Consider the following 12,431-nt stretch of genomic DNA (forward strand, 5'->3'; position numbering starts at 1 on the left):
AGACACATTGCCAAAGTGAAGACCATGTACAAGCCTGTTAGCCGAACACTCAGAAAGTCAAAATGCCTCAGGCATTGCATAATCCACAATTATGGATTGACCTCTAATTTGGGCCTAACAAACATGATTACTTATGAGTTGGGGGGAGAAAGAAATGCAAAATCATAGTGCTAGAGAATTTAAATTTCTTTTTTTAATATATTTATGTAAATTTGTAGTATTTAATAGATATTAATAAGAATTAATTTAGTGTATAATAAAGTCAAACTATTTACCCAAAGGAAGCAATCAGTGATAATCTAATTCCAGGGTTAAAATGCACAAGTTATGTAACTCTCAAGTTATGTTTGTTATTCATGATCCTCAGAGATCCACGTTTAAAAATTTAACCTACTTTTATTAGCTGGTATTGTAACAAGCTCTAGGAGAGTGGCCTGGCTGAGATCTAAGAGAAGCCACCATTAGCAGGACCACCAGCCATTTCATTTGAGGTGCAACTCAGGCCATTTCCATATGTATGTGCACTCTGCGCTTGTACTCAGTAATACAAAATCCACTGAGGTCTAGGAGGAGGACACATTACTGAGGTAGGACGGCAACATAGGTTCAGATTATGTACTGAAATTTCCTTCCTCCATGCGTAACTTATCTTTTCACTTTCATCCCTAAGCTGTGCTTTCAATGCTCAGGTATTTTATTATGGTTCAGATGAAACGGGTTCTCTTGAGAGGAGTACCAGAACTGAACACTTATTGCTTCTGATGTGTGTATATGATACTATCATTCAAGGTTCAAAAGGAATGGTCTTTAAGTATAAAGCTGGCATAATCCAACTTGCCCTCACTACTCATCTGTTGTCTTAATTAAATCCTGGCTTTAGCAAAATGGGAGACAGAACTGCTTATGAAAGATAATCCTTCATGACAAAAGCTCACAAGCTGGACTCCAGGCAGATGTTACATTTACTTGTTCAGTCACTGTGCAGTATAAGGAGGGCCTCTTGCTTTACCCGTGAAATGAGTGGGAACACAGTTGCTGGGAAAAGGAGATGCCTGTGTTATTGCTTCCCCATGGTGCTAGAGTCCTCTGGAAATTGCACTTTCTGTGTGTACACACAACACTCTCACAGTTGAAAGGGATTATGCACCCATCCCTGTGGCAAATCATATTCTAATTAAACCACTTCACATCTGTGAGTGAGAACTTTGTAAAGGGCTGAAATTGCTTTCTATTTCAATTAGAGATATGGGAGTTTTTGGTCCTTTTCACAGATGCAGTTGAGGAATTATTTAATTGCTGGTGTTAGAGGTTATGCTATTGTTTGAATTATGTGGTTCCTGTTTAAAGGGCTCGATGTTCTTGTCTTGCAGGCACTTCTCATGTCTGTCTTCTAAATACATGTGCCCTGGCGTCCCTGCCATCATGAGCACCTTGCTGGCGAATATAAATGCTTTCTATGCTCACACGACAGTTTCAACAAATGTGCAGGTTTCTGCCTCGGATCGATTTGCTGCTACCAACTTCGGTGTAAGTATTGTTTTGTTAATTATAAAATTTCTAGTAGCTTATGGGAGTTACATATTAAAGGGGCACTGGACTCCAGATATTCTTGGAATCTCATTGCAGAAGGTATATCTTAGGGAATATTAATTACTATAATTGGGCTAAAGCTTAAAGTCCATTTGAAACATATTCAGTGAAATAATTTTGACAGTCAGTAAGCATCTTCATTAGATGAAATCTCCATATCTGGAATGAGCTTTTTCAATGGGGGAAAAACATACATTTTGTGAGAGTATTGGTATTTTGTAAGAAATTCTCCATGTATGCAAATTTGGGATTCACCATTGCAGACACTTTTCCCTGGTAAATATGAGCTTGGTTGACTTCTCTATTAGGCTTTATTTGTACTTTCTGTTGGTTTCTACTGGTACTGATGGATAACAGCATATCTTCTAAGTAAAATAAATAAATAAATAAATAAATAAATAAATAATCCTATATAATAAAAGCATAGTATGCAAATTGTCCCCTCGACTGGAGTTCTGGGAGTTTGACAAGGGGGCAGGCTAGCTGGGGGAAGGGAGGGAGGCCCTGGCTGGCAGCTGGCAGCTGCTAGAGACCCTATCAGTGCACGAATTTCATGCACTGGCCCTCTAGTAGATGTATAAAGAGTCTAACAGAACTACCTGTATCTAATTAAGATTGTCCACATGAAGTATTCAAATGCATTAAAAACACATTGAAAAGTAAAAATGCAGAGATCCTGTGGAATCTCATTATCTACTGCCCCTATCACTGGAGCTCATTCTCTATAAGCATTAAATTAAATTGAGCCCGGCCATTGTGGCTCAGTGGTTGAGTATTGACCCAAGAACCAAGAGGTCCCCCGTTTGATTCCGGGTCAGCAGCCAATCAATGTCCCTCTGTCATCGATGTTTCTAGCTCCCTATACTTCTCCCTCCCCCTCTCTCAAATCAATAAAAACATATTTTTTAAAAATTGAAATTGACAAAACTGGAAATAGGATATAAATTAACAGTAATTTTAGTAAAGTGGGAAAGATCTAAACTAAGAATTAGTGGAGATCAAGAAGTAAGAACAAATTTCGGAGCTTTTCAGGGTATAAAATCAACTTCACTAAGTATCTTTAAGGATGTGGACAGTGAGGGAAATGGAAAAATGCCTGGAAAGATTCCCAAGGTTTTGGCCAGGGCACCTGAGTAGTCCAGTAGCTCTGTTCAATATCCCTGAGAGACAGGTATTTTTCCATGAGACTACAGTTACATTTCCCACTGAATCTCCAAATTGGTTTACTGAATAGATTTTGTGATTGATCATGGTGTTAGAAATCAAATTGAGGACATTATGTGTCATAGAGTAAAAAAATGAAACCCAGCAAATAAAAGGGTGTAAAGCCAGTAGGGGGGAAAAAATGTGCTGCTGTGTTTAGTTTCTTATCTTTTTCATCTAAAAGAAAATGCATGTGAGGTAGATAAGATGAGGTGGAATGAATCAAAGGAAAAAGTGATTGTTATTTAATGACAAGTCAAAATAAACACTAGTAGAAGAAAACTCTATCTATGGAGGAGTCATGGGGTTGGAGTTTGTACTCAAAATTAGTCAGTTCAGTCATTTAAACCTATTTCTCAATCTGCTCTATGTGGACAAGAATTATTTCTTTAACATGTTTCTCAAATTAAAATGAGGTAAGAGGTGGTAAGCCAGTTTGTAAACATTGAAAGTTCTCTATATAATAAGATATGAGGATTGCATTTCTCCTGCCTTACCTATAGTCTAAACCAAGCATGTCAAACTCTCGGCCTGCAGGCCACATGCGGCCCACAACAAATATTTTTGCGGCCCAGCCAATATAACGGTATGTAAGAAACATTTTAGTAAACATTTCATAACTTAATTTTTACAATATCCTGTTATACATAATTATAACGAGCTACAGTGTTCGCTAATGACTCATTACTATAATCGTGTTGCATTCATTTCCCTTATGCCCCTTGCGCGCAGGCGTACCATTTCTCTCCACTAATACTAGCAGTGAATATTTTAGCAACTGATGGTCATGTCATTACTCTTGGACTGACTTATTTGGTATGCACAACAGAAAATATTTCACTTCTGGAGAAAAGAAAAATAAGTTTATTTGGGCTACACTTAGTAATTTGTGCAGTTATTCAGTGTCTGGTAAGTTAATGCTCAAGAAAAAAATATTAATTTTTATTAAAATGTTATATTATTTTATGCTAACGATTACTCATTTATTTCAGCCCTTTATATTCAGCATGTCTCTATTGAAATAAACCTACGTTTCTATGAAAATTGAAGCTTTTGTTTTTTTTTTGCAGCCCACATAAACTTAAACCTGGTTTATTTGGCCTGTGTTAGCCTTTAAATTTAATATGCTTGGTCTACACAGTACACCACCAGGTACTTTTGTTATACAGTTTGACTCTTGCAACAGCTGGGACCAAAAAACATTCCCTAACCAGCCCAAGAAAATACAATCATGAGTCATACCAGATCATAGAGTAGTTTTGTTATAAAAACCTCGTCTTGGTAACAGCATTGATTGTCCCAGGATTTTACCTGTAACATAAAGCGTTCAGTGTTATGAAATTGTTTTGCTTTTAATATTCTGCCTGGGAACATTGTGCAGAATAAGCCAACCTTGTGGAACATGGAACCTTTTACCACTGAGAAAGAAGATGTGTTTACATGATTACTATCCAACGTAAATGCTACCTGGAGGGAAATAAGTAGCATGCTTTTTCACTTCACGCTGACCCAAAGAAGAGAAACCAAATTGATTTTAGTTCTTTTCAGTGTTTTAGTGGCAATATGGTTATAACAAACGTCATTTTGTAAATCCAAATGACTTATTGTAGAGGAGGTTTCAAAAAGAAAATCTTTCTCAAACTACGTCTGGATACATCCGTGAGATGGTATGCAAATGTAACCATATTTTTCTCTACCTATTGAAAATAATGTTATTTGTACAATATATGTAAGTAAAGTGTCTCCTACGTGCACTTTAAAGCTTGGCATTCTTATTTACCTGACTTGTGAAGCTGATACTGTCACTTGTAACTTAGGAACACCATTATATTGGCCTTTCTTTATCCTTCACACAGGTGTAACCCAGATATTTTGAGTCTTCAAAAGTTAAACCAGTGGGAAAAGTTATTTTACTGATGAGGATTTTAAAACCATTTTTGTGTACAGGTATTATTTGAAGTCATAGTTTAGATGAAAATATTCAAGAATAAAGTGAAACAAACAGAACTTTTGGGGGTGGAGAGGATGGGCAAGCAAATTTTGCTAAGGAAAATGGTTAAAGAAATTGAACAAATATGATAATAAAAATGTTATGCTTACTATGAAAGGCAAGGTAACTATTTTGAGAAAAGTTCATCTAAACTATGACTTCAGTATATAGCATTGTCAGGTGTTGCAAAAAGAGTTCAAATAATATAGGGAAAGAAATGAGCCTACTGGATTTGGCAATTAGGAGATCATTGCTTAGTGAAACAGTTGAGGTTAAAGTCTAATGTCATAGCGTTCCTCAGTGAAGGACGGAGATGAATAGTTGTGTGAACTAGGGTTTATTTATTCACTAAAATATAATGTAATCATTAAAGTCAAGGTTTTAAAGAAAAGTTCATATAATTGAGCAATGCCCATGTTATAATGATAAATGAAGAAAAGGATACAAAGCTCTAAATAAGACAGTAACCTCTATTTCCTCACCAACTTTTACCCTTGTTTTCACATTTTTATGATAAAATTTATACAAAATAATGTATAAATGGAGCAAGGCTTTTAGGGATGAGTAATATTTTTGATGTCCAAGAAGTAGTAGAAAAACTACCTCAGGCATGGGAGACATTTGAGGAAAGGAAAGGAGAAGTAAAGATGCAAAATAAGTTGAAAGAAGTTTGTGTAAGGTAGCCTGCCTACTGAGTATAGCAGATAGAATAAAAGATGGAACTATAAGACAGTGCCGTGTTCTTGGGTTGATATTAAGTTGCCCACTGAAATGTTTGGACTTCATCTTGAGGCAAAGGGTATACTTTGATAGAATTTTTGACTTAGATCACTCTTTAGAGGAAATATTACAGGGGCGTGGGGGGGGGAAGATAAAATGAGACAGACAGAGTTCAGTTGTAGTAATAGAAACCATCCAAGCAACTTTAAATTGAAAGGGTTTTGGCACAGAGAATTAGATGCTTACAATTATCATCTGAGGGACTGGAGGAGGATCCTTCTGTAATAATTCTTAAAATATCACAGTGAAACTGATTTGCAAGAGAAGCTATGAGCTTTCCTCCAGTCAGAAAGATAAAGCAGAAGGCTGCTTCTATTTACAATGCAACAGTCTTTATAAAACCACAAAGCTAGAGACCTGGGACTGAGAAGTAAATATCTCCAGGACTTGACTTAGCAGCAGAAGTAAACCAGGAAGCAGGAAGTGGGCCTCCACTTCATGTCTGCTTCCCAAAGGTAGTAGCTTCCATGCATCTAATAGGCAGAAACTAAGACAATTGCAGAAACCTAACTGCAAAGGAGTTTGAGAAGTACAGCATTTAGTTTTCTAGTCTCAAAACTACAGGGAATCACAATGAAGAAAGGAGAAATGAGTAAACCAGTTCCTGGTATTGAACACAGAAGGACTAAATGGAAATCAGTGAGGAGGCTGATGCGCTAGCCCTGGTAAGACAAAGTAATGCTGCATGTAGACAATGGTTTAGAGAAAATGAAGTGATGTGGCAAAGGAGAGAATGAATGTGGAAAACATTTGGAAAGAAATTATTTCTTTATGACTTGCTTAAGCTATTAGTTCTAGTTTTTGTACTGCCTAAACCTTAGACTATTTGGTAAGACTCTCATTAAGAAGAATATAAAATCGTCAATAAAAAATTTGATATACAATTAATATTTATTTCTAATAAAAATAAATCACAATGAGGTAGAAGTTATTATGACAAATTCCACAAATATTACAAATTCCAAAAAAACAACATAATATTTTTATTAATTAACTTCCTGACACATGTCTATAAAAGTTTGTTTTTACAGTTTTTGACTGCAGATGTTAGATCACTTCTTCATATGAAAAAAATTCTGAAATATCCTTTTTATTGATAAAAAGATAATTCACTCTTATCTAGCACAGTTGATCAAACTTTAAAAATTAATACTTTAGTAAAGTTTCTTTCACTTTCATAATTCATTGATAATGGCCACATACCTTTCAATGATTTATCAAACTTGAGAATACATTTATTATACTTTTTTTCTTGTGTGATGTGAAAGCAAAAATTGCACCCAGTGAAGTTAAATAGTTAAGACTTCATTTAAAGCTATTGCAATAGGGAAGAGAGACAAGCCAAAGCTCAACTCCCCTGAAACAGGGCTAGAATAAGATAGAAAAAAAGTACATGAGGATATTAGGGGGAAGGTTGATCAATAGGACATGTTCAGCATATTGAGTTTGTAAAAGTCTTTCTGTGGCTAGGCCATCTGTGTTTGCTAATTGACATCCATCAAAATTAGTCTCCTACTCTCCTGCCAAGACTGGGAGATAGGGGTGCTATCTTTTTAATGCTTACATTTCAAAGGGATGGCTCTCAAGTACTTGAGAAAGACATTATAAGCTGATAAAACTGGTAAGAGGCATCATTTAAAAAGATTTACATCTCAAAAGGGTAGAGAAGAAATGTGCAATTATAAAGTTTCTAAGAAAATACTCTAAAAATAAAAAAGGGAGGTCACGACCTAGAGTCAAGAACAGAAGCCTGTGTAAAGCTTAGTCAAACTGAGGGAAGCATCTGAGCTCTCTTGGTCAGTGAATAATAATATCTCACTGCTTTTCAAGTTTACCTGTGGAGGGACTTCTTAAATGCTCTTTGAATTGATGACATTTATTAATGTATTAAGATGTTTATCCTTGATAGCATCATTGTAGTGGCATTTTATAATGTTGTAGAATCTCTGTTGGTATATAAATATTTCTCTCTTTTCCGTGACCAGCATGGCTAGAGAGCAGACAAGAGTCCTGAGTAGGGGCAACGGGGGATTGAGAAAATGAAAGAGACAGACACAGAGATAGAAGGAAAAAGCTGGGGCTGGTGGGACAGCTGTCCTCTGATGGAGAGACAGTGACCCAGAGCTGATATAGTACATTTATTTTATACAGCAAAATACCAGGAAGTTTTACTAAAGTCCAAGATAAAGAAGATTATGTGCATTATTGTGGCTTCTTTGTAATTGTCACTTCTGGGTGGGCCCGGATAATTATGCTTGTTCCTGGTGCCTGGCTGGATTTAGATAATGAAATCCACCCCGTGGCACCTGAGCTAAAGGTCAGATTGACAACACACCTGCCTCTGGCAAGGTATGTTTCCAGGGCATGGCTCTGCTAGGCTCCACTGGATTCAAAGGGCATTCAGCTCAGGGGCCTTTCCCAGGTGCTCTCTATAAATCAATTAATTTCAACATTCATTAAATTATCAAAAATGATTGAAATAGCCTCTATATTACTTCTATTTGAAATGTTTCTGTTCTTCTTATTCAATGATTAATTTTGGTATGATCTAGAAAAAAAGTTTTCACAATTTGTTAGTCCAGGTCATAATAATTTTTACTTTTATTCTTGCAAATGTTATAAAAACCTAAGATCAGGGGGGCAGTTGGCCAGGGCTCCTCCCAGGAAAGCTGAGGCCAGTGAGTGTGCCCAAAGCTTAGGCATCCTTATCTTGAAGTTTAATCATCCCTGCCATTGGGGTAAGGCTCTGAGAAGAAAGGAATGGAAGAGAGAGAGAAGCACAGGATGCTGCAGAGATTCTTATACCCCTTTCTTATAAGAGCTTTTCCTTCCATAGTTCCAGGATCCTATGAGACTTACTAAGAATGCAGTTGTGCGGTAGCAATGGCTTCCCCCTACTCAAAAGCTCCCCTCTGCCCAAGGGCCAAAACTACTGATTTTGTATGCCTCATGAGCTAAGATTGGATTTTAGATTTTTTAAATTGTTAAAAGAAGCAAAAGAAGACTATTATTTGTGGGACATCAAAATGATATGAAATTCAAATTTCAGTGTCCATATACAAAATTTTATAGGGGAAAAACCCAGCCCCATTTGTTTATATATTGTCTATGGGAGCTACTATGCTACAACACAGAGTTTGATAGTTGTGACAAAGGTTACAAAGCTGAAAATATTTACTATATGTATCTAGTTTTTCTTATCAACTAGTTAAATCTACATTTTTGATAACTGATAATACTTAGTATTCTTGTTATTGATTTTGCTCCTACCAAATGCCAGACATGGAGTCCTTACCCAATGCAAAGAACTGAATAATACGGCAGTTTCTGACACAGTGGCATGCACCTTAGGGCAGTGGTAGGCAAATTCACTAGTCAACAGAGCCAAATATCAACAGTACAGCGATTGAAATTTCTTTTGAGAGCCCAATTTTTTAAACTTAAACTTCTTCTAATGCCACTTCTTCAAAATAGACTCGCCCAGGCCATGGCCTTAGTAGAAACAGTCTTTAATCACCCAGTCTTTTATTCTTCAAATCACTCTACACAGACAGTAGGCCTCCGCTGCTCCTGCAAAGGCAATCGCACTCACGTTGAATAGAAATGCGGAAGTTAAAATTAAATTTTAAGCTGTCCTGCTGTTTAAAGGATCTCTATGGAAATTTAATCAGCAGTGCACTTTTAATTTCACATTATCTGATATTGTTTGAGGTTTTGTGACAAGCCTCACAGTGTTCTCCACAGTTTTCTATTTATCTTGAATGTAAACTTTCCAGCTGGTTACTGAAGACCTAGGTAGAAACCGCATGTGTGATCTGTAAAGTCAGGGTTTTGTTCAGTGTCATGAAACAGAAACTCAAACAAACTTAACTAAATAAGATTTGTCCCCATGTAACCTAACGACAGAGGTAATGGGAACCCAGGGCTACTGTAACTGGTCAGAATTGTAATTTTTTGAAAGGGTGGGCAGACATGGCAAGGGTGAGGTGTGGGGACTCCTAGCTTCTTGCTCCATACACTATTGTTACCATTTATTTAGCTTTTCATCTTATAGCCACAGGATGACTGCTTTACCTTCTAGGATCTAGTCTATGTTTAAGGTGGGAAAAAGGAAAACACAAAGAGCAAATGGGAAAAAAACTAACAAAGACTTACATGTCAAATAGTAATACAGCAAACACTGTCTGCCATGCACTCTATTGAATCTTTCCAAATAGTAAGTCATTGATAATAGGCTAAGTTCACCCCCTGACCTAAACCAGACTACATGGTCATTCCTAGAGGCAAAGAAGTCTGGGAAAGTGGGCATCTTATAATGGACACATTTGACTCATGCAATTCCATTAGTAAGGAAGAGTGGAAGAATGGATATAGAGCAGACAACCAGAATGGTTGGTCCTAGTGTATATAATAGGGCCAATGATTTGGGCCAGAGCATGGTTGACTAGGGTCACGTCAGATGTCTTGATGATTTGTATCAATCACAGAGGTCAGATGAAGAGGTCAGAGATATGACATGAACATATTTTCTTTTAGAATCCTATTTAATAAAAGAGTAATATGCAAATTGACCATCACTCCAATACAAGATGGCTGCCCTGATGTGGTCAAAGATGGCTGCCCCCATGTGGACACAAGATGGCCACCACAAGATGGCCAGCAGGGGAGGGCAATTGGGAGGGACCAGGCCTGCAAGGGAGGGCAGTTGGGGGCAATCAAGCCTGCAGAAGAGGGCAGTTAGGGGTGACCAGGTCAGCAGAGGAGGGAAGTTGGGGGCGACTGGGCCTGCAGGGAAGGGCAGTTGCGGGGGGACCCAGGCCTGCAGGGGAAGGCAGTTCGGGGTGACCAGGCCTGCAGGGGAGGGCAGTTAGGGGAAAACAGGCTGGAAGGGGAGCAGTTAGGCATCAATCAGGCTGTCAGGGGAATGGTTAGGGGTTGATCAGGCTGGCAGGCAGAAGCACTTAGGGGCAAGCAGGAAGGCAGGCAGGTGAGCAGTTGGGAGCCAGCAGTCCTGGATTGTGAAAGGGATGTCTGACTGCCCGTTTAGGCCCGATCTCAGTGCACCCCTCTAGTCATTGAATAATTAACTTTACTATGGACTAAACTGATGATTATAATAGCTTTCTTATTTTTTTTAATTTTGATTGAGAGCAACTGATCCACATGTATGGGGGAATAAAAGGTTAATAAAAAACAGTATAAGCCAGGTCCTCTCCTGGGAAGGTATGATGGAAATGGAAAAGAAAAATTTAATACAGTCAACTCAACAGTATTTTTCAGTAATTTTATAGGAGAGTCTTATCCACTGAACAAGTGGCAAACTTCTGAAAAGCAAGGTTCATTTATCAGATTCTTTTATTGCCTCCATAAGAGTTAACACAGAGGCAATATTCAAATTATGTTCACGAATGTATAAACCTGATAAATTTTCACTTTATTCAGAAAATTGAAATTTCAACTTAGGAACAATTCATCAACTCAATTGATATTCAGCTCACTTCATCAAGATCAGTAACTTCAAGGGATAAGAGTTCTATACCCCATGAATCCATCCTGTATGTGAAAATATTAGAAAAAGTTTTCACTTTTGCCAGTATCTTCAAAATGCATTTTAGTATTTACAGGATATTAATGTAGGCAGACACATTTACTATCATTTACTCTTACCTCCATATACTTTTTATTTCAAGTTTTGGTTAGAAATCTGAGACTCAGAATGGTGGAACTATAAAGTTCGTGCATGAGACTGATATTTTTACTCAATGTTTTTAATCCATACAACTTTATCCTTATGTTTATTAGCAAAACTTCTTATTCTTATCATCTTCAAATCCCTCTATGAAGAGGTTGGTCCAATACCAACACAGAATCAAGGGGAAGCATTAGTGTATTGTTGTTGTTGTTTTTGCCTGATATTTTATACTTTTTTTTAGCACTAAAACATAAACATAAGTTAAAAGCAATAGATCCTTTCAGATTGTGAAGTCTGTACATGTTACCAAAAGGAAAATGCTTTTTAAAATTGTTTTTGAAAAAACAGCAGCTGTTCCCACTTCCATAGGTGGGAGAAGTGTTAAAAAAAAAAAAACACTATAATTTATTTCTGGGGAGGTGGGCTGGTGTGTGTGGGTAGAGAGATGGGTTATATTTTCTCTTCCTGACTCATATTGTCATGAATCAGTACTGTGACAATTCAGTTGCCTGCACTCTTTCTACAGTACATAATTCTCTGGATACTTTCTCATTCATCACAGAGAGCCAGTGTGACTTACTGAAGGAATGTGAATTTGGTATCAAAGAGACCTTATTTTGAGACACTGCTATGTCACATACCAGCTCTATAATCTTGGACAAGTCATTGATATTTTTGAACCTTGATTTCTATAAAATGAGGACAATAATTGATAGTGACCATTTATTTCCATTCTCCTATATTGTGTTTCTTTTTGGACAGAGGGAAAGATTCATAAAACTACTAGACCAGTTGCACAACTCTTTAAGGATTGACCTGTCAAAGTATAGGGTATGTACAAAATGATTTGACTAAAAGTAAATATTGTGCTTGGCTCAGATGATTTCTTGTCATATTGTAAAAAGCTATTCATTATGTAATGGAAAAGCAAAAAATCCTGATTATGGGATCTCATTTCCTGTCACACTAGAAGGGTCTACTAAATAAGCAAGCATTTGTCCCTTGGTCATGTACCTAGCCCCACATAAGCCTACAGCAATACTGTGTGTGTGGCTTAATTTTATGATTCTTTAATAACCATCAGATTGAGTGGCCGTCAGATAATTTATGGAGTGTATATATGGCCCAGTCCTCATCTTTAAAACTCATTCCTTGTTACTGAGATATCCTGCTGAT

At 37.1% G+C, this 12,431-nt stretch overlaps 1 protein-coding gene across 1 annotated transcript in view; it reads left to right on the forward strand.

Moving 5' to 3' along the window:
* Nucleotides 1–12,431, forward strand: part of UNC13C (unc-13 homolog C) — a gene marked incomplete at both ends in the record, with an annotated part of 518,328 nt that overhangs the window by 271,628 nt on the left and 234,269 nt on the right. Inside the window, 2 exons of the mRNA XM_079768690.1 lie at nucleotides 1,371–1,527; nucleotides 12,018–12,086. Coding sequence (XP_079624816.1) covers nucleotides 1,371–1,527; nucleotides 12,018–12,086 — 226 coding nt within the window. The remainder of the gene's footprint in view (nucleotides 1–1,370; nucleotides 1,528–12,017; nucleotides 12,087–12,431) is intronic.

This window comes from Cnephaeus nilssonii, assembly GCF_951640355.1.
Source record: "Cnephaeus nilssonii genome assembly, chromosome: 4".
In the NCBI taxonomy this organism is placed as follows: Eukaryota; Metazoa; Chordata; class Mammalia; order Chiroptera; family Vespertilionidae; genus Cnephaeus; species Cnephaeus nilssonii.